This window comes from Anomaloglossus baeobatrachus, chromosome 5, assembly GCF_048569485.1.
Source record: "Anomaloglossus baeobatrachus isolate aAnoBae1 chromosome 5, aAnoBae1.hap1, whole genome shotgun sequence".
Lineage (NCBI taxonomy): Eukaryota > Metazoa > Chordata > Amphibia > Anura > Aromobatidae > Anomaloglossus > Anomaloglossus baeobatrachus.
In genome coordinates, this window is record NC_134357.1 from 182,814,783 (window position 1) to 182,840,363 (window position 25,581).

Sequence of the window (25,581 nt, forward strand, 5' to 3'; positions counted from 1 at the left end):
CAACACTTCCCCTAGGCAATTTTCTATGACATTAGTGCCTAAAATCATTTGCGGGTTCCTTTCTCTAACATCAGTGTCCACAACAATCAGTCCTTGTCCCTTCATTTCCTGCCTTCCCACCTTTATGGTTACCTCTTTGACCCCGATCTGGTCTATAGGTTGTCCGTTGGCAGCATAGATGGTGAGGGAGGGGTCCGGTGGTCGGAGATCGTCGTCCGACCAAAACCTACGATACAGGACATACGGGATCGTGGTTACCTGAGAGCCGGTGTCCAATAACGCCGGGGTAGGGATCCCGTCCAGGACGATGGACAGGACAGGACGTCCACCCACGTACTGATCACAGCAGCGACTTGGGCCTGATCTTCTTAATCCTGAGGACTGGCCCTCGGCCCCAGGTTTGACTCGTTTAAAGGACAGGCCCTTGCATAGTGACCTGCCTTCTGGCAACGACGACAGATGGGTTGTCCAGCTGAGTCATAGCGATCACTGCTCCTGCCTCGAGTTGGGGGACCCCTTCTCCTCCGCATCCAAGGGACGTCCTCTGGGTTGTCGGCTAGCAGGATCTGATGAGGGACTTTGGTCTCTGAGGGCAACTGCATTGCTTTCAGGATTTGTGCGACGTCCTTAGTGAGCTGCTGCACTTGGGAGGATAGCGTACTTATGGTCTCTGCTGGCGCGTTGAGTCCTTTTGCAGTCATCAGGGCCTGCGTGGAGGATTCCGCTCCTGCAGCCGTGGAACTGGCAGGGTCTGTGTCCACAGGGGGTTGGAGTGCTTTCACTGCCCGGTCTTTCAGAATGGCAAAGTCCACGTCGGGGTGTTCTAGGGACCACAGCTTCATCTGCTTCCCATCCTCAGGAGAGCGCAGGCCCCGCAGGAATTGTTCCTTCATCATCCGGTTTCCTTCCTGGTCACTGACAGGGTCCACCAGCTTGAGAGCCCGTAGTGCAGCCTGCAGCCTGAGGGCATAGGCTCTTATGCTATCTTGGGGCTTCTGCCGGCAGTTATAGAAGTCCGTCCTCAGCTCTCCCTCTGTGCGGTGTTCAAAAGCAGCTGCTAGTTTGGCAAAGATGGTCTCAACAGAGCTCCGGTCATCATTGGTCCAGGACTCAGCTTCCAATTCTGCTGCTCCAGTCAATTGTCCCAGCACCACAGCGGCCCTCTGTTTACCAGTCATCGCGTGCATGTCTAGCAGGGTGTTGATCTTTTTCTTAAACCCGGTCAGCGTGTCTATTTTACCGGCGTATTGAGGCAGCCATTGCGCCCCTGGGGCATACAACAAGGACACTGGCATTATGGGGGCGACCTCGGCCGGCGCAGCTGCGACCGCGGCACCGGCACCAGGCGCTGCGGCGTCCAGCGCGACAGGGGCTGGCATCGCTTGGGCTGCGTCGCCCTGACCAGGGGCATTACCTCCTGCAGCGTCCATTTTTCTTCAGAAAATCCGCGCGCTCCCTTTCCACTTCCTGGGTCAGAACGCTCTCTGAATTGTGGGGATTCTGGGGCGGCCACACCTCTTCGTGGGCGGTGCTCTTCTCCCTCGCGCGGGCTGCAGCGCGCGCTTTTGAAGATGGCAATATGGCGGCGGTTCAATTTTTGCGGTCGGACCTCTGAGGCACACGGTCACCTGTCTGAACAGGTCTAGTCCTTATCCTGTTCGTGACGCCAGAAGATGTGAAGCCCCACAGGTGTTGTATCGGTGCATACCTTCAGGGACTCCACGTAGCTGGTGCTGGTCACAGGTAGGGAATCTTCAGTTTTGATCGTGACGCCACTCTCAGTATTGCGGTCAGTGGGGACCGCCACTGCAGGTTAGGGGACGCCTGGGGCTGATGGTGGGTGCAGTCGGATATAGTAGCCTCCTGAGAGTGAGGCAAGCCCCAGGGCCCGGTGTGGGTTTGTAGTACCACAAGTCGCAGAATGACTCAAACACAGTCCAAGAAGTCTTTTAACGTGTTTACTCACTGTTTGGAGGTCACGGTGAGATGCCCGGGCGACACTGTGATAACCAGGTGGAACCAGGAATTCCAGGAGGCCGTTCTGAGGGTAGCTGTCCACTCGCCTTCCTTGCACTCTTTCTGTTTTAGGAGGATCCTTTGCTTGAAGCGTAGTAGGACCCCTCCAGGGAAGCTGTTACCACCCTGCTCCCCTCTCTCTGGCTCGTCTGCCGGCAGCGTGGCCTTGGTGGGATGGCTTCTGGCCCTGTCCCCTTATGGGCCTGGTGTGCTGCTTGGCTCAAGCTCTGTGTAGTCGTGGTGAGGGCATGAAGTACCCCCCCAACCTGTAGGTTAAGCAGCTCTGGATGATCTGCTGCCTGTTCTGGGGACCTAGTTCCCCTTGTGTGCTCGGATACTGGGATCTCCGTACTCAGCCACCCCTCTTTCTCTGGATGCTCTTCAGGCCGACCCACAGTACTCCGTTCTCCTCCGCTTTCAGCTACAGCACTCCTCAGGACCTGTCTGCACGGGAGCTTCTCTGCTCCCCCTCCATACACTTCAACTTCTTCCTCTCGACCCCTCACTTCCTCTCTCTCTCTCTCTGCCCTGCTTCCTAGCAACCAGCCCCTGAACACACCCCCAGCTGGGAATTGAAAGTTAACTCCTTCTGGCTACCCAAGGGTCCCCTCTGGTGATGTGGGAGGCCTGGTCACTATATGTTTGTGTGTGCACCTCATCCTGGCCTTTGGAGATTACCTGGAAGCATTGCTCCCGCATGGGTGCAATACTCTGTGGTGCCTGACCAGGTCAGGGGCGCCACACATGCGTGCGCCGATTTACCCCAGCCAGAGTCTAAGCCCGGTGTTTTGCCTAGTGAGCATGCTCAGCCTGTTTGTGTTATGTCTGAGACTAAGTCCTCAGTTAAGGCTACTGAGCATGCTCCCACAATTAACCCTAACAGCCTCTTTGCACAGGTACTTGGACTTCGTGCTGTGTCTAAGTTCTGGGATGTGCCTACTGAGCATGCTCAAACTGATAGTCTGCTTTCTAAGCCTGTGGCTCAGGCTACTGAGCATGCTCAGGCACTTAGTGCATCAGAGGCTAGGTCCGGTAAGGACCTCACTGAGCATGTCCGTGAGGTGGCAGGCCCTGATAGGGCAGAGGGTGTCAGGTGTCCTGATGACGTGGCAACTCCGGACTGGCTCGCAGAGGCCCGCCGCTATGATCTGGCACCTCAGTATTGGTCGTCAGACAATGACTGGTGAAGTGTTTGGGGCGTGGCTGCCATGAGGTCATCAATGACGTGGCGGTTCCGGATAGGTCGCATGTGACGTCACTGATGACATGGCACTCTGCTATTGGACCTTGGTGGTTCCACCCTGCGTTTGGGGCGGACCCAGGTTATAAAAGGGGCTGGAGACAACATGGAGGTGCGCAGTCTTCACTTTTGCTCAGTCAGAGCACACCTCCATGTTAGAGCCTCATTGTGGCATAAGCCTATGTTGGGAAGCGGTAGGTAGGGTTAGGCGAACGGTGCCTGTCACGCCAAGATTCGTGGCTCGGCACATCAGGGTCAGGCGCCGTGCTTCCCTCCTGCCATTCCAGTCTTGCTATAGCAGCCCAGTGGTGTTAACTGGGCTGCAGCTGCTGTGCTTCCTGTCCTATTGTGCTCCCTACGCACACGGACAACGCACCTGCTGCGCCACCTGTCCGATTGTGCCCCCTACGCACACGGACAACGCACCTGCTGCGCCACCTGTCCGATTGTGCCCCCTACGCACACGGACAACGCACCTGCTGCGCCACCTGTCCGGTTGTGCCCCCTACGCGCACAGACAGCGTACCCCAGGACCTCTGTGGAGTTAACAGGGTGTTCCTTATCCTCCTCGGCTTCCCGGTCAACGCTACTGGTGTACCCATCTCGCCTGACGTATCCTGCACACACATGGCCAGTCGAGAGGTGGCCAGAAATGGTAATCGGAGGACCGCTCGGCCTGACGTGTCCTACACACGTGGCCGACAGGGCGCTTTCGTGGCGGTCTTCCGGTCAACGCTACCTGGTTACCACCCAACCTGACGTGTTTCCTGCACACGTGGTTGGTGTAGCGCTAGGTGCACCAAAACGCTAATCGGGTTGTCGTCCGGTCTGACGTGTCCCAACACACGTGACCGGTTCCCAGAGTTCCTGGGTTATCTCAGAGCCATCCAGCTCTATAGTCTCCGCCTAACCCTCAGGTGCCAGCAGCTCCTTTGTCATCTGGAGCACGGTGGGCCCCGACTGGCGATTAGGATATATACCCCCTGGTCCTAATCTGCCGGTCCCCCCATAACAGGCGGCCTTGTGCTACAACCAGGCAGGGGCCAGGGCATGGCGGGGTATGCAGACCCTAGGCTGGGAAAGGAGCTTTATGCAGCCCAGTAATTCACCCAACGAGGACGGAATCTTCACGAACCGTTCTCCACCCGCTCCAAAATCGGGGTACTAGCGATACAAGGGGGATAGGACTTCCCAAATCCGTCCAGAAAATCCCAAGCATGAACCTTGAGAGCAAGCTCACTCTGCGAGCCACGCAAGTGAGCGGGACCCGAGTAGTTTCAGGCAAAAGGGATCCACTCGGAGGAAACACAGTGCCAAGGGACAAGGCTTCAGACTAACCAGCAATGCCAAAAGGGCATGGACCCAGCGTTCTCGCCCAAAGGTTGCAAGGCATTCAGGACTTTGGTTTACCCGGTGTCAGTGTCAGCATCTCTGGACTGTATGAGTACATTGTGCCCCTCTACTCCCGACGGGTCTCCAGCCATCCATCACCGAGCCCCGGGACACCACTCCCCTGCCCACGGAGGGGTTAACATCACAAGCTGCCATTCCATCGCTCCCGAGCGCTCTCCCCCGAACGCAGCAGTGGTGGTATCCCGCCTTACCACGACTCGTGGGTGGCATCATGAACATTATCCAATACATTTTCCCCTTTTTTCATTTCGAGCGGCCGCGCAATCCCGCCTTGGGTCCGGAGACCCCTCGAGCCACTGCGGACCTGGATCCGAGCAGCCCGTCGGCTGTCGCGGAGTGGAACACATGATGCGTGGTGAGGATTCGCCGTTGTCTCCACCGGGAATGGCAGTTAAGTATGTGATATGCATACTCGTCTAGTGGGTGCAGCCTCACCTCATACAAAGTACATGCGCTGGGAGGATTCACAGGTCTGCAATCAGACAAAGTGACTGCAGACTTGTCATTCTAGACTGGAGAACCCTTTTAATACTTTCAGAAAAATCTAGTTTGTAATATGCAAATGAGAGGGCTTTAGTGCACACTTGATGTGGCCTATGCCTTGGTGCACCCTTTGCCCTTATATTTGCATATGAAAGCCAGTCTTTTGTCTTGGTTAACAGCACTCACTTAGTAAGAGTGGTAGTGGTCTAAAATCGCTTAGTGTTCTGCGCTTGCAATAAGAATTCACACTGTATGAGCACAGCAACCCACTCCAAGTGTCAGTGCGGGTGTGCACATTGTGGCTCTGGGTGCTAACTGATGCCAAATAACTGCATGCCTGTTGCTGCCACTCGATACCTCGGAAGAGTAGCAAGCAAATTGCTTCAGTGAGGAGAGTGCCTAGCGATGTGGAGGCATTCTGTCTCCTCATTCAACTCCCATCTTTACTGAAGCCTTTTAAAAGGCAGCCAAAAACAGACAAGTATGAAGCATCAGAACGAGCCTGCAGCCACATTGTGTGCCCCCACACTGAAACTTGATGCATGCTGCTGCGCTCATCCAGTGTCAGTGTGCAAGCACAGACTTGCAAGCTAATTTTAGACAGCACTCACTTTTACCGACTGAGCTCTGTCAATAAAGACAAACGACTGACTTTAATGTACAAGTAAGAGGGCAAAATAGTGTACCAAAAGTATAGGCCCCACCAACGGTGCCCAGAAGCACCCTCATTTGCATAAATAAAGTTCATTTTTCTGCAAATATGAAAGGAGCTCCCTGGTAATTCCCCCCCCCCCCTAAACCTGTGTAAATGTTAGTGTAGTGTAAGGACTGTGTGATAATACACTCACCGATCGCTGTTTTCTTATGTGCCTAACTTTTCCATAAAGACTTTACATCCACAGCTCGTCTCTGCAAACTTTCCTCTTATCTGGTGTTTTGCAGCACATCTCAGCATGATGCCCTTAAAATAACATGACTCCGGAATGTCTGACTGAAGGCCTGTGACCTTCCCCAACAACACCCAACCCCCTAGGGTTCTTATCTAAAATAAACACAAACACTGTGTGACGTTGGAATATAAAGGCCACAGCAGCCCCATTTATTCATAACATAAACATCAGCCATGTAACAATACAACTCTTCATTGAAGAACCCGAAAAGGAAGGGGGGGGTACCTGAAGGTTAACCAAAATGTTCTTTGCAACATCAGCCTGTCTCCTGACCCTCAGCCGCAACACACCGACTCGAGAGCCCAAGCCAGATGTTGCCCCCACTACGTCCCGCTGAGACTCAACCCAGCAAGGACCCGTTTACCAAACAATTGCACCGCTAGAGGTAACCCGCTCCGGCACTGGGTTCCGTCCTCTCCTCTGTGCAAACCCCCACCTTCAGACACCCCCCTCCTTTCCGCCGCTGCGACAAATACGATCTTCCTTCTTTCCTTCATCGATGTCGAATCCACAATTAGGGCGGGCGGGCGGGAACGATTCCAGTCACGTCCAGGTAGGAATGGCCCACCCCCCTCTGACCTGCCCTATATACGACCCCCTATAGCCACCACCCCCTGACCAATCACACTGACCCCTGATCCTAACTGCCCCTTAGCACCACCCCCAAATTTCGCGCCCAAACTGACTTTCTCCATTAACCCCTTATTAACCCTATGGCCTGGCATCCCTCCTAGTCATGTAGCCCTCCCTTAAGCCCCTTCGGGTCAGCAGTCCGGGCTCTTCCTTGACTCCGGAATGTCTGACTGAAGGCCTGTGACCTTCCCCAACAACACCCAACCCCCTAGGGTTCTTATCTAAAATAAACACAAACACTGTGTGACGTTGGAATATAAAGGCCACAGCAGCCCCATTTATTCATAACATAAACATCAGCCATGTAACAATACAACTCTTCATTGAAGAACCCGAAAAGGAAGGGGGGGGTACCTGAAGGTTAACCAAAATGTTCTTTGCAACATCAGCCTGTCTCCTGACCCTCAGCCGCAACACACCGACTCGAGAGCCCAAGCCAGATGTTGCCCCCACTACGTCCCGCTGAGACTCAACCCAGCAAGGACCCGTTTACCAAACAATTGCACCGCTAGAGGTAACCCGCTCCGGCACTGGGTTCCGTCCTCTCCTCTGTGCAAACCCCCACCTTCAGACACCCCCCTCCTTTCCGCCACCGCGAGCTCGCATGACCCCTTGTGCGCGCGAGTCCTCCCACACCAACAAAGCCTTCTCAAGCCCCTCCATCAGCCCTAAGGCCCAAATATCATTTCCCACCGAATTCAAATGGACCCCGTCCCGGCGCAACAAGTCGGCGGACGCCGCTTCCAACTCCGGGTGCCGAACAGAGACATCCCCAACCCGGGAAATGAACCGCCCAATCTCCCGATTCACTTTACTTCGCGCCCTGTTTACTGCCTCCACCGACCTGGCGTGCCGCCATGTCAGCCGCGCAACCATATCCGACCAGACAATTACTAGACCCGGGTGGGAAGACAGGAGCCGCAGGCAGTCACATTTTATGTCTTGTATCAGGTCCCTGGAAGCCCGGAGACCCAGGTCATTCCCACCCGCGTGTAGTACTACCACGTCCGGTGCTCTGTCCAGCTGCGAATGGTGGCGCCAGGTAGGCAACACCTCACTCCACAGCATGCCCCTGACCCCGATCCATCGCACAGTAGCCTTTTCTCTGGGAACCCCCAACTGGCGGCCGTCCGGTCGTATTCCCGCACGGAACGCCCCCCAATACACGTATGAGTGGCCGAGCACCCACACCAACAATGGGAAACCTACAAAACAAAAGGTGACAACACAACAGGGGAGAGGGGGAGGGGGGGGAGGGGGGGGGCACAAGGAAGAAAATGGGTAATGATTACCAAACCCATACAGCCCCCGACCCCCCCCCCCCTCCCCACCCATAGCTCACAACAAGTTCGGCCGGACGTAAGATCGAAACCTGGCCGAGTCCCATCGTCCAATCTTACGGAGAGCCTGCGCGCCCAGACCCCAACGAGCCGCCTGAGTCGCAGCCCCAATCCGAAAGGAGTGCGACGCGAACTCAGCCTCGTTGAGACCGCAACACTGCAGGCACCTCCGAAAGATGCAGACAAATTGGTAACTCGACAAGGCTGACCCGTCCTGGTGGGACAAAAGGGACCCCGGGCGAGCTCCCCTCACCTCTAAAAACGCCGACAGCCATCTGACAGGGCACTCCGCTAAACCAGGTACACCCCATAGTTCCACCATCCGACCTCTACCCAGCTGGTCCGTCTTTGACCGTCTCAAGCAACACCGCACCACATCCATACCGCATTCCACGTCCTCCAGCAACAAACCTCCGTGACTCCTCGTGTTTCTGCTCACCAGTTCACTAATTCTAAACGCCCCAAAGAAGGCCAAAACAAAAGCGGTCCCGAACAACTGGCATTCATACTCCGAACAGCACACCCGAGGCAACACCGACAACAGCTTGCCCAGCAGCTCAAAAGATACCGGGCGCCGAAGGTCTCGGCGCGCCCCTGCCCTCCGGTAACCCTTCATCACCTGGCGCACCCAGAAATCCTTCGTAACGTCCTTCCAGCCCAATAACTTGAAAAAGAAGGAAATGCCCGCTAACCTGCCCGCCACGGCCGACCACGAAAGGCCTTCTTCCTTAGCCCTGCCCAACATAAACAAAACTAAATAAACTCTGTCACCTTCAGATACATGACCTCCCACCTCATCAACCAACTCGAGCCAACGGTCCCACGCTGAATTATAGCTGCGCCACGTACTGGGTGCCACCGAATGTCGGATCAATTCCCAGGCCGGCTGCAAACCAGGTCCCACAACCAGACGGGCCATACGGTCTCCTGCTGCTCCGCGTCCGGCGCCAGCATTCGAAAGCGGTCCCACTGGAAGCGAGATAAAGCATCAGCCACAGAATTCAGCACCCCCGGCACATGTACAGCGCAGACCCACAAGTTCAACTCCAGACATTTCAGCACCAAGTGACGCAAGAGGTCCACCACCGGGGGGGAATCAGCTGTCAACTTGTTAACACACTGAACCACCCCCAGGTTGTCACACATGAAACGCACCTTCCTGTCTTTCAAATCCTGTCCCCAAACCTCTAAGGCCACGACAATAGGGAAAAGTTCCAACAGGGCCAAATTCCTAGTCAGACCGCAAACCCGCCACGAATCCGGCCACCTGCCGACACACCATCTCCCCCCAAAATATGCGCCAAATCCACTGGATCCCGCCGCGTCCGTATACAGCACCAACTCCTCATTTGACACCACCTCACGAAGCCACAATGACCGTCCATTGTACAGCTGCAAAAAACGGGACCACACTCTCAGGTCCGCCTTATGCTCCACCTTCAAACGCACAAAATGCAAAGGGTGCAACACACCGGTGGTGGCTTGAGCCAAGCGACGGGAAAAAACTCTCCCCATCGGCAATATTCTACACGCAAAATTCAACTTCCCCAACAGGGACTGCAAGTCCCGTAAACGAATCTTCTTGGCCTCAATGGCCCCTTGAACACAACGCCTCAAATCCACCAGCTTGTCCTCCGGCAAGCGGCACTCCATGGCAACCGTATCCAGCTCGATACCCAGGAATTTCAAAACCGTAACCGGACCCTCCGTCTTCTCCGGCGCCAACGGAACGCCAAACCGGCGAGCAACCTGCTCCACTGTCCGAAGCAAAAGGGAACACTGCGAGGATCCCGCAGGCCCCATGCACAAGAAGTCGTCCAAGTAATGCAACACTGAATCTAGACCCGCCTCCTCCTTAATTACCCATTCCAAGAAACAACTAAACTTCTCAAAATAAGAACATGAAATTGAACAGCCCATAGGCAAACAACAATCTACATAAAACTTGTCCTCCCACCAACACCCCAACAGGTGAAAACTGTCCGGGTGCACCGGCAACAGGCGGAAGGCCGCTTCTATATCTGTTTTCGCCAACAGCGAACCACAGCCCAACTTCCTTAACCATTCCACAGCCTTATCAAAACGGACATACGAAACCGAAACCAGCTCAGGATCAATACCATCGTTCACCGACCGGGCAGTAGGATAGGACAAATGGTGGATGAGCCGGAACTTGTTAGGTTCCTTTTTTGGGACCAACCCCAACGGGGACACAACCAAGTCCGGCAATGGAGGGGCATCAAAAGGCCCCGCCATCCGTCCTAGCTCCACCTCCTTCCGTAACTTATCCGCAACAACCTCACCATGTAGGCGCGTCGACTGCAAATTTTTTAAACGAATCTCTCCCGTCTTAACCACTGACGGTATCTTGAAACCAAAACTAAAACCGTCACTCAACAATTCCGCCGATCCCCGGTCCGGGTATCTACTTAGAAACGGCGCCATCCGATCTACCCTCACCGGGGTCCTCCCTTTTTGACGAAGACTCCGCGGCCTTTCCTTTTCCCTTCCGGAAGCACTTAAGGTGACTGTGGGCGCCACCACAGCCCGAACACTCGTGCTTGAACCGGCAGGAAGACCCAAACCGGCATTCCTTCTCATTAAACTGCCAGCAAACGCCCTTTTTGGGCCCCGACGAGGTGCCAAATGATCCCCCGCCGGTGCCCCCTGGAAAGGACTGTGATGCCGACTTCGGCGCAGCCATCAGCCGCATCCATAGACTAATTTCTTTGTGGTCCCACCGTAAACTGGGTCTGACCGCCTTCCTCTGCCGAAACTGCTCGTCATATCTTAGCCAAGCAGGCCCCCCATAGGTCCTATACGCCTCACAGATAGAATCCAGATAACAGAAAAGCGCTGTACAGTTATCCGGAGCCTTTTCCCCCACCACACCGGCCAGTATCACAAAGGCCTGCAACCAGTTCTGAAAAGTGCGGGGAATAAGGCGATAACGCCGCCGTTCTTCCTCGTCCTTTTTGCTCTCATCCGGTTTAACCCGATCCAGATTAAACTTTTCCAACGGAAGCAATGAGAATATTTCGACATATTCATCCTTCCATATTTTTTCCCTGGTCTCCTGCTTCAGATGCGCCCCCAACGGGCCATCAAAGCAAACATACACTTCCCCTCTCGCCTTGTCATCCAATCGAACAATGTCCACTGCAGCCGCAGCTGCGGCAGCGGGAGCCGCAGCTGGGGCCGCGGGAGCCGCCACCACCGGCTCACCAACCGCATTGCCACTAGCAACCCCTCCAACCGCAGGAGTCGCTACCTCCTGCCCCGTCGCTCCCTGCCACACCAAGCTAGGGCCCCCCACAGGGGCAAACAAACCCCTAACCAACCTCAACAACTCGGATGCCACACTGCCGTCACCCGTCACCACATTCACGACCCGCCCGCCACTCGGGCCACCAAGTAAACCACCCGTACCACCAACCACATTCACGCCCTGCACGCCATCCGTATCACCAGACACACCATCCATAGCCAAACCAGGTGCACGAGAAATAGAAGAAACCGTGGTCTTACCAGGCTGACTCCGAGAAGATCCCGAAACAGCCGTCACATGTTCTCCGCGTCGCACTCCAGCCGCCTCGCCGACCTCCACGATCTGGTCCCCGTTGCCGTCCTCCGCGACGTCCTCCTCCAGGGTTGCCTCCTCGTCCTCACTGGACCCAGGCCCAGGGAGCCCGCCGTCCGGCAGACTCGACCTTAGGCCCCGTCCGCCCGCAGCACCATCCATCCTCCGCGACGATCCAGACGCTGGCTCCGCCACATAAACGCCGCCTGGGGCATGCCGTCCGGCATCCCCGCGTGCTCCAGCTGATCCCGACGCCGTCCCATCGTTATCCCTCCGCTGCGATCCCAGGCCGGGCCCCGCTGATCCGGGCCGTCTCCGTACGGACTCCCCCGCCGCCACTGGGACCCCATGCTCCTGCATGGGCCCCGCTCTGCTCCTAAACCTTGCCGCCGCCGCCACTGTGGCCTCATCTGCGCCCCGCGATCCCGCTGGCCCACGCAACCCAGCTGGCCCCCATGACCCCGCTGGCTCATACGACCCCGCCAACCCACGCGACCCCGCCGACCCACGCGACCGCGCCGGCCCACGTGACCGCGGCGGGTCAGGTGACCGCACCGGGTCAGGCGAGCCTGCCGGATCGCGAGGACGCGGCGGTACGGGTAAGTACGCGGGGTCACATGACCGCGCACGGTCAGGTGACAGCGCCCGGTCAGGTGACATCGCCGCCCCACGTGACCGCGCTGCCCCACGTGATCGCGCCGCCCCACGTGACCGCGCCGCCCCACGTGACCGCGCCGCCCCACGTGACCGCGGCGGGTCAGGTGAGCGCGCTCGGTCAGGTGAGGCCGCCGGAGCACAGGGGGACGCCGGGTCACGCGAGCGCAGTGGGCCCCGTGACCGCGCCGGGTCAGGTGACCGCGCCGGGTCAGGTGACCGCGCCGGGTCACGCGGCCGCGACGCGCGCGTCACTGCCGTGCGCCGCGACCCGGAAGAGGAGGGGAGGCCGGCCGTGTCGCTCACCGCCCCGTTGCCTTGGCGCCCGCGGCCCGACTTCCGGCCGGGGCCTCGCGACGTCCCGGCTCCCGGATCCACCGCCGCACATCCACTCGGGCTCCGTCTCCGCCGCCGGCTCCTCGGCGTCATCTCCGGGCTGAGGCGCTCTGGGGGCCGAGTTCTTCGCTGCCGCTTCGGAGGCAGGGGGGTCCCATCTTCCTCGCCGACGCCGGACCATCGCTGGAGCTGCTCGTCCATCCAACGCTGTCCACGCTGCTCCGCCATCCTCTTCATCTGTGCCATGAAGTCCTCCATCTTCGGGATCCAGCCACAACGATTCCAGTCACGTCCAGGTAGGAATGGCCCACCCCCCTCTGACCTGCCCTATATACGACCCCCTATAGCCACCACCCCCTGACCAATCACACTGACCCCTGATCCTAACTGCCCCTTAGCACCACCCCCAAATTTCGCGCCCAAACTGACTTTCTCCATTAACCCCTTATTAACCCTATGGCCTGGCATCCCTCCTAGTCATGTAGCCCTCCCTTAAGCCCCTTCGGGTCAGCAGTCCGGGCTCTTCCTTTATCATTATAATGATAATGAATAAAAATAATCACGAATGCTGTGCTCCCGAAAAACTTTTTTTCCTCACTGTGCTCCCTGCAATTTTTTTTACTTCACACTGTACCTCTTATAGTAGATGACCTCCACACTATCCTCTCCTATAAAATATCCCTATCACAACATCCCTCCTGTATACTGACTGCGACACTATCCACCCTTGTGTACTATGACCGTCACGCTGCTCCCTAATAAGCTAAAATGCCATACTGTGCTCTCTTATAAATTATACCATACCTTCTCCAATTATGAACTATGATCTCCACACTTTCTGCAAATCATGATGCTCCCTTTTCACAATGTCCCACTTATGCTGTCCCGACTCCATACTGAGCCCACCCATGCTGCCCCCTTTCCATACTGTTCCCTCACACTGGCCCTCTCTATACTGAACCCCCATGCTGACCCTTTTCCATAATGAGCTCCCCATGCTGCTACTTTTCCATAATAAGACTCCTCACACTGCCTCCTCTTGATAATGGGACTCCCATGCTGCCTCCTCTCCATACTGAAGCCTCCATGCTGCCCCACTCATACAACTGAGACCACCATACTACCTCACATCTAATTCTGAGACCTTCCACACTGCCCCACTCTTTATTCTGAGTTTTGCTTCACACCAAGCCCACACATGCTCCCCCCTCTCTATACTGAGCTTCCCACACTGTCTCCCCAGCATACTGAATACTTACACTGTGACCCATCCATTGTGTCCCTTTCACTATCCCTCACTCTGTAAGCCAACCTAACTTCCAGTCTACAGCCCCCTCTCAGCACTATTTTACAGTAAAAGCCCCCTAAACTCCAGACCACAGTAATATAATAGACCCCCTAAACCCCGGTGTACACAAATAGCCCCCCTAAACCCTGTCTACAGTAATTGGACCCCTAACCCCAAGATAACAGAAATAGGCCTGCTAAACCCCAGTCTATTATAATAGGCCCCATAAACCCAAATTTATTGTAATAGCCTGTGTAAAAAAACATTCTATAGTAATAGCCTCCTATCCCCCATCTATAGTAATAGGCGCCCTAAAACCCTGACTACAATAATAGCCCCCCAAAACTCCAGTCTTTAGTAATAGGCTCCTAATATCCCCAGTCTATAACTTTAGCCTCCCCCCTTCCTCTCTGAATCTTCAGCTTTAGGAGCGCTTACCTGCCCCGGTGTTCATCCTTCTCCTGGCTCCCATCACCGTCCTCCTCCGCAGTGCCCTACTGAGACTGTGTCGCCCTGGGCAAGCCAGGGGACACGGGTCACAACACCACCACACCCCACACTCCAGGTAGGCACATCACAGCTAACCACAAATCCTTGTTGCCTTCCTCCAGGAGTCTGATGATGCACACCAGGGGGTGGGCCAGGCGGTTGGCTCCGCCCACCGAGGAGCTCACAACTCTGGAGGCAGGAAGAAACCAGGCAGATGAGTCCAGGAGGAGGAAGTGGAAGGAGTAACAACAGAGTAGCCCGGGCAGGGCAAGAGTGAAGTTGAGCTAAAGTGGAGGGGTTAAGTGAAAGTAGTAAAGGAGGAAAGCAAGTAAAGTGACAGAAGAGAAGGACAGCCTGAAGGGTCCAGCTTTGTGTAGGGCCAGAACAGCAAGGTCAGCAACGGCGGTGACTGTCTGGAGGGGGACCGTTTGGAAGTTCCTGGAAGGACCCCGTTGGCTGTGTGCCCGGTGGTCTGGAGCAGTGTTCCGAAGGACAGTCAGCACCAGGACAGGGGCCTCTCGGACCCCGGGAAGGCTAGGAGTCGCCAGATTTGCCAAATCCGTCAGTGACGGGGACGCAGATCCCCCAACAACCAAGTCCCGATTGAAGGCAACAGCCCAACCCGTATTGGAGAGACACCGCCACCGCCACGGCACCAGTTTCTCAGGGCCAGCGCCTGCGGGCAAAGTGTAGAGCTCCTCCGGCCCAGATTGCAGTCGGGGAGCGGGTAACCGGAGGGAATCCACCGCTACCATCAGTCAACACAGGTGCAAGGAAGAGGGACATCACCGTCACCTACCGGGAGTGCAGGTGCAGCCGTCTGTGGGACCGTCCTACCAGCCGTTGGTTTACCGTACAAACTGTGTCCGTGTGTCAGGCTGAGTGAGTACCATAGTGCCGCAAGGCACAGCGCTGCCCCCGCGTCCCAGCGCCCTCCAGGCCCTACACTTTACATCTCATCACCGGGCCCCGGGATCACCAGCCCCTACCCACGGAGGGGCAACACAACACCTGGCTGCTCCGCATCACCATCCCCGGGACCCCCATACTGAGCAGCGGTGGTGCAATCACCACAACCGTGGGTGGCGTCACGAACTATAACAATTCCCACATCCAACAAACACCCCCTTTCACTCACGGGCGAGGAGTGTCGCTCGAGAAACCCCGGGATCCGGCCCACAGCTCGAGCCACCAGGAGCAGCTGCCGGACCCGAGCAGAAGGGGTGAGCGCGGTGTGCTGACACCCTCCTCCCCGCCCGCAACAAGACATCTACAGCATGGTGAAATTACCTCATCACACTGCAGGTGCATCAGCAGTGTATGGACACTGCAGCACATTAGAACAGGGAGCTGATTGGTCCCCTCTGGCCCCAGATGTGCATCTGCTGGTTCTTTCGGGGTCAATCAGCTCTCTCTGGATATGGTAAATTTGTCTTAAAGATGCAAATACAAATAGACAGAGGTAAGTGCTTACCCCCCTCCAAAAAGACAGCGGATTTATAAGATTGTATAATAGAGGGGAGGGGAGGTAAAAAAAAAAATCCCTCCCTCTTTTTGTGCCGCCCATGCAGACCGCAATGCCTAGTGGCAAATACAGGCCTTCATATGGTGATAACATATCTTAGTACACAGATTCCTACCATTTCTTTAGTACAATGTTATCATTTCTGTGTACCTAAATTTGCACAAATACCTATTCTTTAAAGAATTTGTACCAAAATTATATATTATCCCCTATCAATAGAATATGAGATAACCTAGTGATCACTGTTGGTCCAACCAATGGGATCCTCACCACCACTAGCACCACAAGGAATCAAGGAGTACTCTGCTGTCTTAATCAGTTACATACAGAATGCTACACTTGGTCATCTTTTGTTCTATTAAGGTAATCTCTAACAGAGCTCCATTCTCAGGATCAGCTAAGGTCAAATCATCCAAATCCCATCGATCAGAAAATAATCTCCTATTCTATGGATAAAGTATGACTTAAGATCTTTATCCAAACTCTTTAATGGGAATCTGTGAATAGGTTTTTACTATGTAATTTGAGAACACCATAAAGTAGGGGCTGAGACTCTGATTTCAGATATCTTAGGGGTACTTCTCACATAGCGAGATCGCTAGCGAGATCGCTGCTGAGTCACAGGTTTTGTGATGCACCAGTGACCTCCACAGCGATCTCGATGTGTGTGACACTAAGCAGCGATCTGGGCCCTGCTGTGAGATCGCTGATCGTTACACACCATGCTGGTTCATTTTTTGCTCATTGCTCTTCCGCTGTGAAGCACACATCGCTGTGTTTGACAGCGAGAGCAACGATCTGAATGTGCAGGGAGCAGGGAGCCGGCGTCTGGAAGTTGCGGACGCTGGTAACCAAGGTACACATAGGGTAACCAAGCGAAGCGCTTTGCTTGTTTACCCAATATTTACCTTGGTTACCAGCATACACCGCTCTAGGGCTGCCAGTGCCGGATCCCTGCTCCCTGCACACGTAGCCAGAGTACACATCGGGTAACTAAGCAAAGCGGTTTGCTTAGTAACCCGATGTGTATTCTGGCTACGAGTGCAGGGAGCCAGCGCTAAGCGGTGTGCGCTGGTAACCAAGGTAAATATCAGGTAACCAAGCAAAGCATTTTGCTTAGTTACGCTATATTTATCCTTAGTTACCAAGCGCAGCATCGCTTCCACGCATCGCTGGTGGCTGGTCACTGGTTGCTGGTGAGATCTGCCTGATTGACAGCTCACCAGTGACCATGTAGCGATGCACCAGCATTCCTGACCAGGTCATATCGTGGTCGGAATCGCTGGCACGTCGTTTAGTGAGACGGTACCCTAAGGCGGGCTTTACACGTTGCGATATCGGTAACGATATATCGTCGGGGTCACGTCGTTAGTGACGCACATCCGGTGCCGTTACCGACATCGCAGCGTGTAAACCCTAGGAGCAACGATCACAGATCACAAAAATGTCAAAAATCGTTGATCGGTAACACGTCGTTCCCTTTCATAATATCGCTACTGCTGCCGGTACGATGTTGTTCCTCATTCCTGCACCACCACACATCCCAGTGTGTGAAGCTGCAGGAACGACAAACATCTCCTTACCTGCGCCCCGCCAGCAATGCGGAAGGAAGAAGATGGGAAGGATGTTACGTCCCGCTCATCTCCCCCCCTCCGCTTCTGTTGGCCAGCCGCTTAGTGACGTCGCGGTGACGTCGCTGTGACACTGAACACACCTCCCCCTTGAAGGAGGGATTGTTCAGCGGTCACAGCGACGTCGCAGACCAGGTATGTGCATGTGAAGCTGCCATAGCGATAATGTTCGCTACGGCAGCAATCACCACATATCGCATGTGTGATGGGGAAGGGTGCTATCGCGCTCGACATCACTAGTAATTGCTAGCGATGTTGCAGCGTGTAAAGCCCGCCTTACTTTCTAGCCAGTGGGCTGTAGCTTCAATACTATTAGTGTTTTATCAGCAGAAGATTGTCATTGTTGAACTAGCTGTCTGAGTGTATCTTGGTCCAACACTGCCTGCAGCACTGATTAGCATCTTACTGTCAATATACAATGTACATGGAATGGTGCTAATCAGTGGTGTGGATAGGGTTAGCTTTATGAGCACTGATACATCTACAGCAGAGAAAGCTAAGTGATACATAACTGAAATCAGGGTCTCGTTCCCTTCTGCTGCTTTCAGATGAGGTAACAAAAAGCTGACAGATTCCCTTTAAGAAATAGGGATTCATGATTTCCTGTTCAACTGTACTTGAGAAAAGTCTTCTGCATTATTAAAATGTGTAGTAAGAAAATAATTTCCAATTCTAGCGTGTCATCAATCTTGATAAAGATCTCGCAAACTTGACACTGTCACGGATTAACTCACTGATCTGGTGGACACAACAGGCACTTGTCAGTCTTAAAGAATATCAGGCTAAAGGTAAAGCACTTTTTCATAATATAAAACTGCTATACGTCTGCCTTTTGCTGCCAGAAATTATTTAATTCTTTTTTTTTCATTTTTTCTCAAGTTTATAACAAAATTGTGAGGACAACGAACTGCTCATTGCCGCTGGTGCCCACGAATGGTGGTTTGGTGTGTGCATATTTTGATAATGTTTACTTCTGCAAACCAATGTGTGATCAGGTAATCATCCTTCTTACATTTTACATATATTTTACTTATTTGTCAGTAAGGCCAGATCTCCATTTTGATTAGGTAGATGATTTGGTAAATGGACCAGGAAAAAATCCTTATGGCAATGAAAAGACACATTTATACCAAAAATGCTGTAGTTTAAAGTTCCAGACAAATGTATAGAAAATGCTACAAAGAATGCTTTAAAGAATAGAAGTGTTAGTTTATTTTTTATCAATTAACAAAATGCAAACTGAAAGAACAAAAGAGAAATTGAAATGAATCATCAATTCTTTTTGGTACTGTTGCACACAGTTTTTATAGCAACTCGGCAGGGAGGTTGCTCCAAACTTCACGAGAACTAATCACATTAGTACAAATCCTTTTCTCTTATGTATTCTCAGGTTTGAAGATGTTGAAATCAGGGTTCTGTGGGGCCAGAATATCGCTTCTAGGATCCCATAGCCTTAATGACATTGGTTGTATGTTTGAGGTTGTTGTCCTGCAGCAGAATAAATTTGGAGTAGAACAGATGCCTCCATGATGATATTTCATGCTGGGTATGTATCTTCCTTTATCTATAAAAAACATCAAGATACAGTAACAGTTAGGAAAGTAGAAGCAGTGGTTGGCCAAGGAAATTTAGTGCAGTAGATAAAAGACACTTGATGCTTACTTCTCTCAAAATCAGAAGATTTCCAGTAGTGGCATCAGCTCAGAACTGGCACCAACCAGTGGGACCCAGCTTCACTCATCTTCTGTTGGAAGAAGTCTAGCCAGAAGTGGTCTTCACTGAAGAATTAAGGCCAAAACATTATATAATCAACATGGAAACAAGCCAAGTATAATCAACATAGAAACTGGGATTCATAACAATGGGATTAGGTGCTCTGGACTGATAAGTTAAAATGAATGAATGAAGCATTTGGCTGTAATAGAAGTCAGTTTGTACACTGAAGGGCTAGAAAGTGGCACAATAATTAGTGTCTGCAGACAACAGTGAAACATGTTGTTACATGATACAAATCTGGAGCTTTTTGGGGCTTATAAGTTTGGGACTGCATTTCAGTAACTAGAATTGGCAATTTGATCAGGATACTGGTTCCCTCATTGCTGAGAATTACAGGGAAATATGTATTCATCATGTTGATCCATCCAGGAGGCGTCTGATTGGTCCCAAATTTATTGTGCAGCAGGACAATGACCCCAAATGGACAGCTAATGTCATTAGTAACTCTCATAAGTGTAAAAAAGATATGGCCCCCACAGAGCACTGATTTCAACATCATCCTGCATGGATACGATTTCATGAAGAGACAAAAGGACTTTTGCAAGCCTTCATCCACAGAAGATTTGTGGTTAGTTCTCTAACATGTTCAGAACAACCTCCCTACCAAGTTCCTTAAAACCTTGAGAGAGTGTATGTGCCGCCCTGGCAAAAGCAGGGTGTCACAGAGGTCTGCATCCTGCTGTGGAGCAGCCGGAGTGCACCTGCAGAGAGGAAGAGCAGGCCACTGAGCGACGGGGCCCTCGGCAGTTAGCGAGGCCGGTTGTAGCCGGCACCGAGGGCATCTGAGTGGGCCTGGCTCCTGAGCAGGAGGTGGAGCATGGAACCCGTGCCCCGTAATGGGAGCGGCGGCAGCAGCAGCGGTAGCGGAACGTCGACGGCTACCCGCAAGTTGACAGTTAAAAATTGAACGTTTTAAAATGTTTTAAGGACCCGCTGCTACAAAAACCCGTGTTCCTTTGTTGAACGTCCCTGAGTTCCCCGCGGGACGCCATCCGGTAGGCCGGGTAGAAGGAGCTGGACCCTGCCCGACTTGTTGAACGCCGCCGGGGTCGGAACCTCGGTGGGCGCCATCAGGGGTCAGAGCCCCTGGTGGAAGATGGCAGGGAGTTGTGAGGAGTGAGGACAGTTTCTGCTACAGAGCCCGTCTCACCGTACCCGCACTGCAGGCAGTGGAAGATGGGGTGTTTCTGGACAGTGTCACCGTGAGTGGATGTGGCATTGGGTACCCGTGCTGCCCTGTGGTGGACTGTGGGAAAGTTACCTGGAAAGCTGTGTCGGCAGCAGAGTCAGCACTTTATAGTTTGAGCAAACGTACCTCCCGATGTGGGAAGATGCATGTTTGTAATGTTTAACTTTTCTTTTTTCCCGTTTAATAAATGCAGGTAGCTGGACAGCCCGCGGACGGTCTTTGTTTTACGAAGGGGGAGTGTGCCGCCCTGGCAAAACCAGGGTGTCACAGAGGTCTGCATCCATCTTTTTGGTGCAGACCTCACTCTCCCTTGGGGAGTTTCCCACACCAATACACACCAGCCAATCAGGCCCCACTCGCCCCCTCCTCAGGAAAACGGGAGGGGGAGAGAGGAGCTTGGAGAGAGCAGAGTGTAGTTTTAGTCAGTCTGCAGGAGATGAGGGGGCTGGAAGCAGCCCCTGTGTGGGGCTAGGAGAAGTGTCAGTGAGGGCCTCAGGAATAGGCCAGCCGCTTCCTGTGTATGGAGCAGACACAGACACAGACACCAGGCAGGAGAAAAACACCCGAATTACACACCCGTCCTCACAGCAGCCGTGGGCACCAGTTACCAGCAACTTGCTTAATTCTTGGACTCATGTCAGTTATTGCCTATACTGTGAGTACTCCTGCACCACCTGGTCCAAGTCATGGACTGCACCCGTTACTCCCCCATCCATCCCATTTCCTCCTCACCCCCTCTCTAACAGCATCTGTGATTGATTACAGTGAGTGTGCTAGCGTGCTGACGTCTGTAATTGGTTTCCCTCACACTTGTTGTCTTGGTCCCAGAAGTGGAGTGTAAAAAAAATAAATAATTGGAAAAAATGGTGTAGGGTCCTCCATATTTTGATACTGAGTTCAGGTACCTGTGGGTTGCACCCACCAGCTGTGTGCGTTATCTTGTCTGTGTAACAAAATACAAGAGACCCTATACAGCTATTTTAACATATTTAAATTATTCATTTAAAAAAAGGGCTTGTGGTTCCCTCCCTAGTTGTGATACCTAGCAAAGATAAAGTGGACAGCTAGGGGCTGGGATTTGCAGGCTGCAGAGGCCCATGGTTATTGGGCACTCCCCAGTCTAAAAAAGGCAGCCTGCAACCGCCAAAGAATTGACGTATCCATTAGATGCACAAATCCTGGCGCTTGACCCAGCTCATCCCGATTGCCCTGGAATAATATCACGGACTTCCCTGAGAACTCTTTGTTTGGGGTCCATGCATGGACACAAGATGTCCGGTACAGACCCCGAACTTTACAGTTCAGGTTCGCCCATCACTAATTACTGGGTATTTGTACATTGTTTTTATTGTAGGTTCTATCTAGTAAAGGCCACAGTGTAAATGTGCACTAGCTAGAGGTGAGTGGGTTCCTTGAAGTTAGGTTTGACAGGCGCAGCCGGACTTTCTATAAAGTTAGGTTTGGGACCCCCACTTGACTTGAACCCAAATTAAAGTCACTAATTGTGCAGTTCGGAGCTATGCCCACATGCAGCCAGCCATAAACAGAACAATTCCGGGGGGAGGATGGGTGGGGTTTACCATTTTTTTTTGTTTGGTATACACTACATCTGATCATGTTGTTGTTACCTCCAGTGTGAGCCATTCAAACAATGACTCGCATTCCACTGAGAACTGAGTGTACTTGAGCACAGCGATGCTCGCGTGAGTGGTTTGCATATGTAAATAACCCCAGCACTGAATCTTGGGTTCACTCATGTGTACAGTAGCATGTCCCCCATCCTGGTGTATATACAGTACAGATCAAAAGTTTGGACACACCTCCTCATTCAAAGAGTTTTCTTTATTTTCATGACTCTAAAAATTGTAGCTTCACATTGAAGGCATCAAAACTATGAATTAACACATATGGAATGAAATACTTAAAGTGTGAAACAGCTGAAAATATGTCTTATATTCTAGGTTCTTCAAAGTAGCCACCTTTCGCTTTCATTACTACTTTGCACACTCTTGGCATTCTCTTGATAAGCTTCAAAAGGTAATCACCGGAAATGGTTTTCTAACAGTCTTGAAGGCGTTCCCAGAGATGCTTAGCACTTTTTGGCCCTTTTGCCTTCACTTTGCGGTCCAGCTCACCCCAAACCATCTTGATTGGATTCAGGTCTGGTGACTGTGGAGGCCAGGTCATCTGGCGTAGCACGCCATCACTCTCCTTCTTAGTCAAATAGACTTTACACAGCCTGGAGGTGTGTTTGGGGTCAATGTCCAGTTGAAAAATAAATTATGGTCCAACTAAACACAAACCGGATAGAATAGCACACTGCTGCAAGATGCTGTGGTAGCAGCAAAGCACCCCCACACCATCACACCTCCTCCATGCTTCACGGTGGGAACCAGCCATGTAGAGTCCATCCGTTCACCTTTTCTACAAAGACACGGTGGTTGGATCCAAAGATCGCAAATTTGGACTCATCAGACCAAAGCACAGATTTCCACTGGTCTAATGTCCATTCCTTGTGTTCTTTAGCCCAAAAAAGTCCCTTCTGCTTGTTACCAGTGGTTCCCTAGCAGCTATTTTACCATGAAGGCCTGCTACACAAAGTCTCCTCTTTATAGTTGTTCTAGAGATGAGAAAGTGTGTCCAAACTTTTGGTCTGTACTGTATATATATATATATATAATATATATATTTATATATATATATATATATATATATATATATATATATATATATATATATAGTACAGACCAAAAGTTTGGACACACTTTCTCATTCAAAGAGTTTTCTTTATTTTCATGACTCAGAAAATTGTACATTCACATTGAAGGCATCAAAACTATGAATTAACACATCTGGAATGAAATACTTAACAAAACATTGTGAAATAACTGAAAATATGTCTTATATTCTAGGTTTTTCAAAGTAGCCACCTTTTGCTTTGATTACTGCACACTCTTGGCATTCTCTTGATGAGCTTCAAGAGGTAGTCACCGGAAATGGTTTTCACTTCACAGATCTGCCCTGTCAGGTTTAATAATTGGGATTTATTGCCATATAAATGGCGCTGGGACCATCAGTTGTGTTGTGCAGAAGTCTGGTGGATACGCAACTGATAGTCCTACTGAATAGACTGTTAGCTGCTTTTTTCTTGCCATAATACAAATTCTAAGTAAAGAAAAACGAGTGGCCATCATTACTTTAAGAAATGAAGGTCAGTCAGTCCGAAAAATTGGGAAAACTTTGAAAGTGTCCCCAACTGCAGTGGCAAAAACCATGAAACGCTGCAAAGAAACTGGCTCACATGAGGACCGCCCCAGGAAAGGAAGATCAAGAGTCACCTCTGCTGCATAGGATAAGTTTATCCGAGTAACCAGCCTCAGAAATCGCAGGTTAACAGCAGTTCAGATTAGAGACCAGGTCAATGCCACATAGGGTTCTTGCAGCGGACACATCTCTAGAATAACTGTTAAGAGGCGACTTTGTGCAGCAGGCCTTCATGGTAAAATAGCTGCTAGGAAACCACTGCTAAGGACAGGCAACAAGCAGAAGAGACTTGTTTGGGCTAAAGAACACAAGGAATGGACATTGGACCAGTAGAAATCTGTGCTTTGGTCTGATGAGTCCAAATTTGACATCTTTGGATCCAACCACTGTGTATTTGTGCGACGCAGAAGAGGTGAACAGATGGACTCTACATGCCTGGTTCCCACCGTGAAGCATGGAGGAGGAGGTGTGATGGTGTGGGGGTGCTTTTCTGGTTACACTGTTGGGGATTTATTTAAAATTGAAGGCATACTGAACCAGCGTGGTTACCACAGCATCTTACAGCGGCATGCTATTCCATCCGGTTTGCGTTTAGTTGGACCATCATTTATTTTTCAACAGGACAATGACCCCAAACACACCTCCAGGCTGTGTAAGGGCTATTTGACTAAGAAAGAGAGTGATGGGGTGCTACGCCAGATGACTTGGCCTCCACAGTCACCAGACCTGAACCCAATCAAGATAATTTGGGATGAGCTGGACCGCAGAGTTAAGGCAAAAGGGCCAACAAGTGCTAAGCATCTCTGGGAACTCCTTCAATACTGTTGGAAGACCATTTCCGGTGACTACTTCTTGAAGCTCATCAAGAGAGTGCCAAGAGTGCGCAAAGCAGTAATCAAAGCAAAAGGTGGCTACTTTGAAGAACCTAGAATATAAGACATATTTTCAGTTGTTTCACACTTTTTTGTTAAGTATTTCATTCCATATGTGTTAATTCATAGTTTTGATGCCTTCAATGTGAATCTACAATTTTCAAAGTCATGAAAATAAAGAAAACTCTTTGAATGAGAAGGTGTGTACAAACGTTTGGTCTGTACTGTGTGTATGTATGTATATATATATATATATATATATATATATATATATATATAGTTCTCTTTCCTGGTATATATGTCCCATTTTCTTGCATATATGTACCCATCCTGGTTGTATGTCCCCATCCTGGTTGTATGTCCCCATCCTGGGTCCATCCTGGTATGTATGTCCCCATCCTGGTGTGTGTCCCCATCCTTGTATATATGTTAACTATCATGGTATATATGTCTCGATCTTGAGCCCATCCTACTATGTATGTTCTCATCTTGGGCCCATCCTCGTATGTATGTCCCCCATCCTGGGCCCATCCTGGTATACGTGTCCCCATCCTGGTATATATGTCCCAATGCCGATATATATGTCCCCATCCTAGGCCCATCCTGATATAGATGTCCTTGTGTTGGGCCCCTTCCTGGTATATACAGTACCCGTTCTGTCTTGAATGCATAAAAAACTACTCACATCCCTTCAATTCCATATCAAGCAGCATCTTCTTTAGAAAGCAAGCAGTGGCCGGCAGCTAACATTGGAGTGCCTGCCATCGTGCATAGCGTCTATGACACGCACTCCAAGTCATGGTTCCCTTGACATCAGCTGTCATCTGGAAGCATGTATTGCAGTGCAGAGACCCGACAGGTCTCTGTGCTGTAAAGCATTTCAGCTCGATATGTATGCTCAA

At 51.8% G+C, this 25,581-nt stretch overlaps 1 protein-coding gene across 1 annotated transcript in view; it reads left to right on the forward strand.

Moving 5' to 3' along the window:
• The window catches only part of LOC142309847 (uncharacterized), a 56,859-nt gene that overhangs the window by 21,260 nt on the left and 10,018 nt on the right, over nucleotides 1-25,581 (forward strand). The window contains exons 4-5 of the mRNA XM_075347305.1: nucleotides 18,255-18,366; nucleotides 18,458-18,573. Of these exons, the coding sequence (XP_075203420.1) occupies nucleotides 18,255-18,366; nucleotides 18,458-18,573 (228 nt within the window). The remainder of the gene's footprint in view (nucleotides 1-18,254; nucleotides 18,367-18,457; nucleotides 18,574-25,581) is intronic.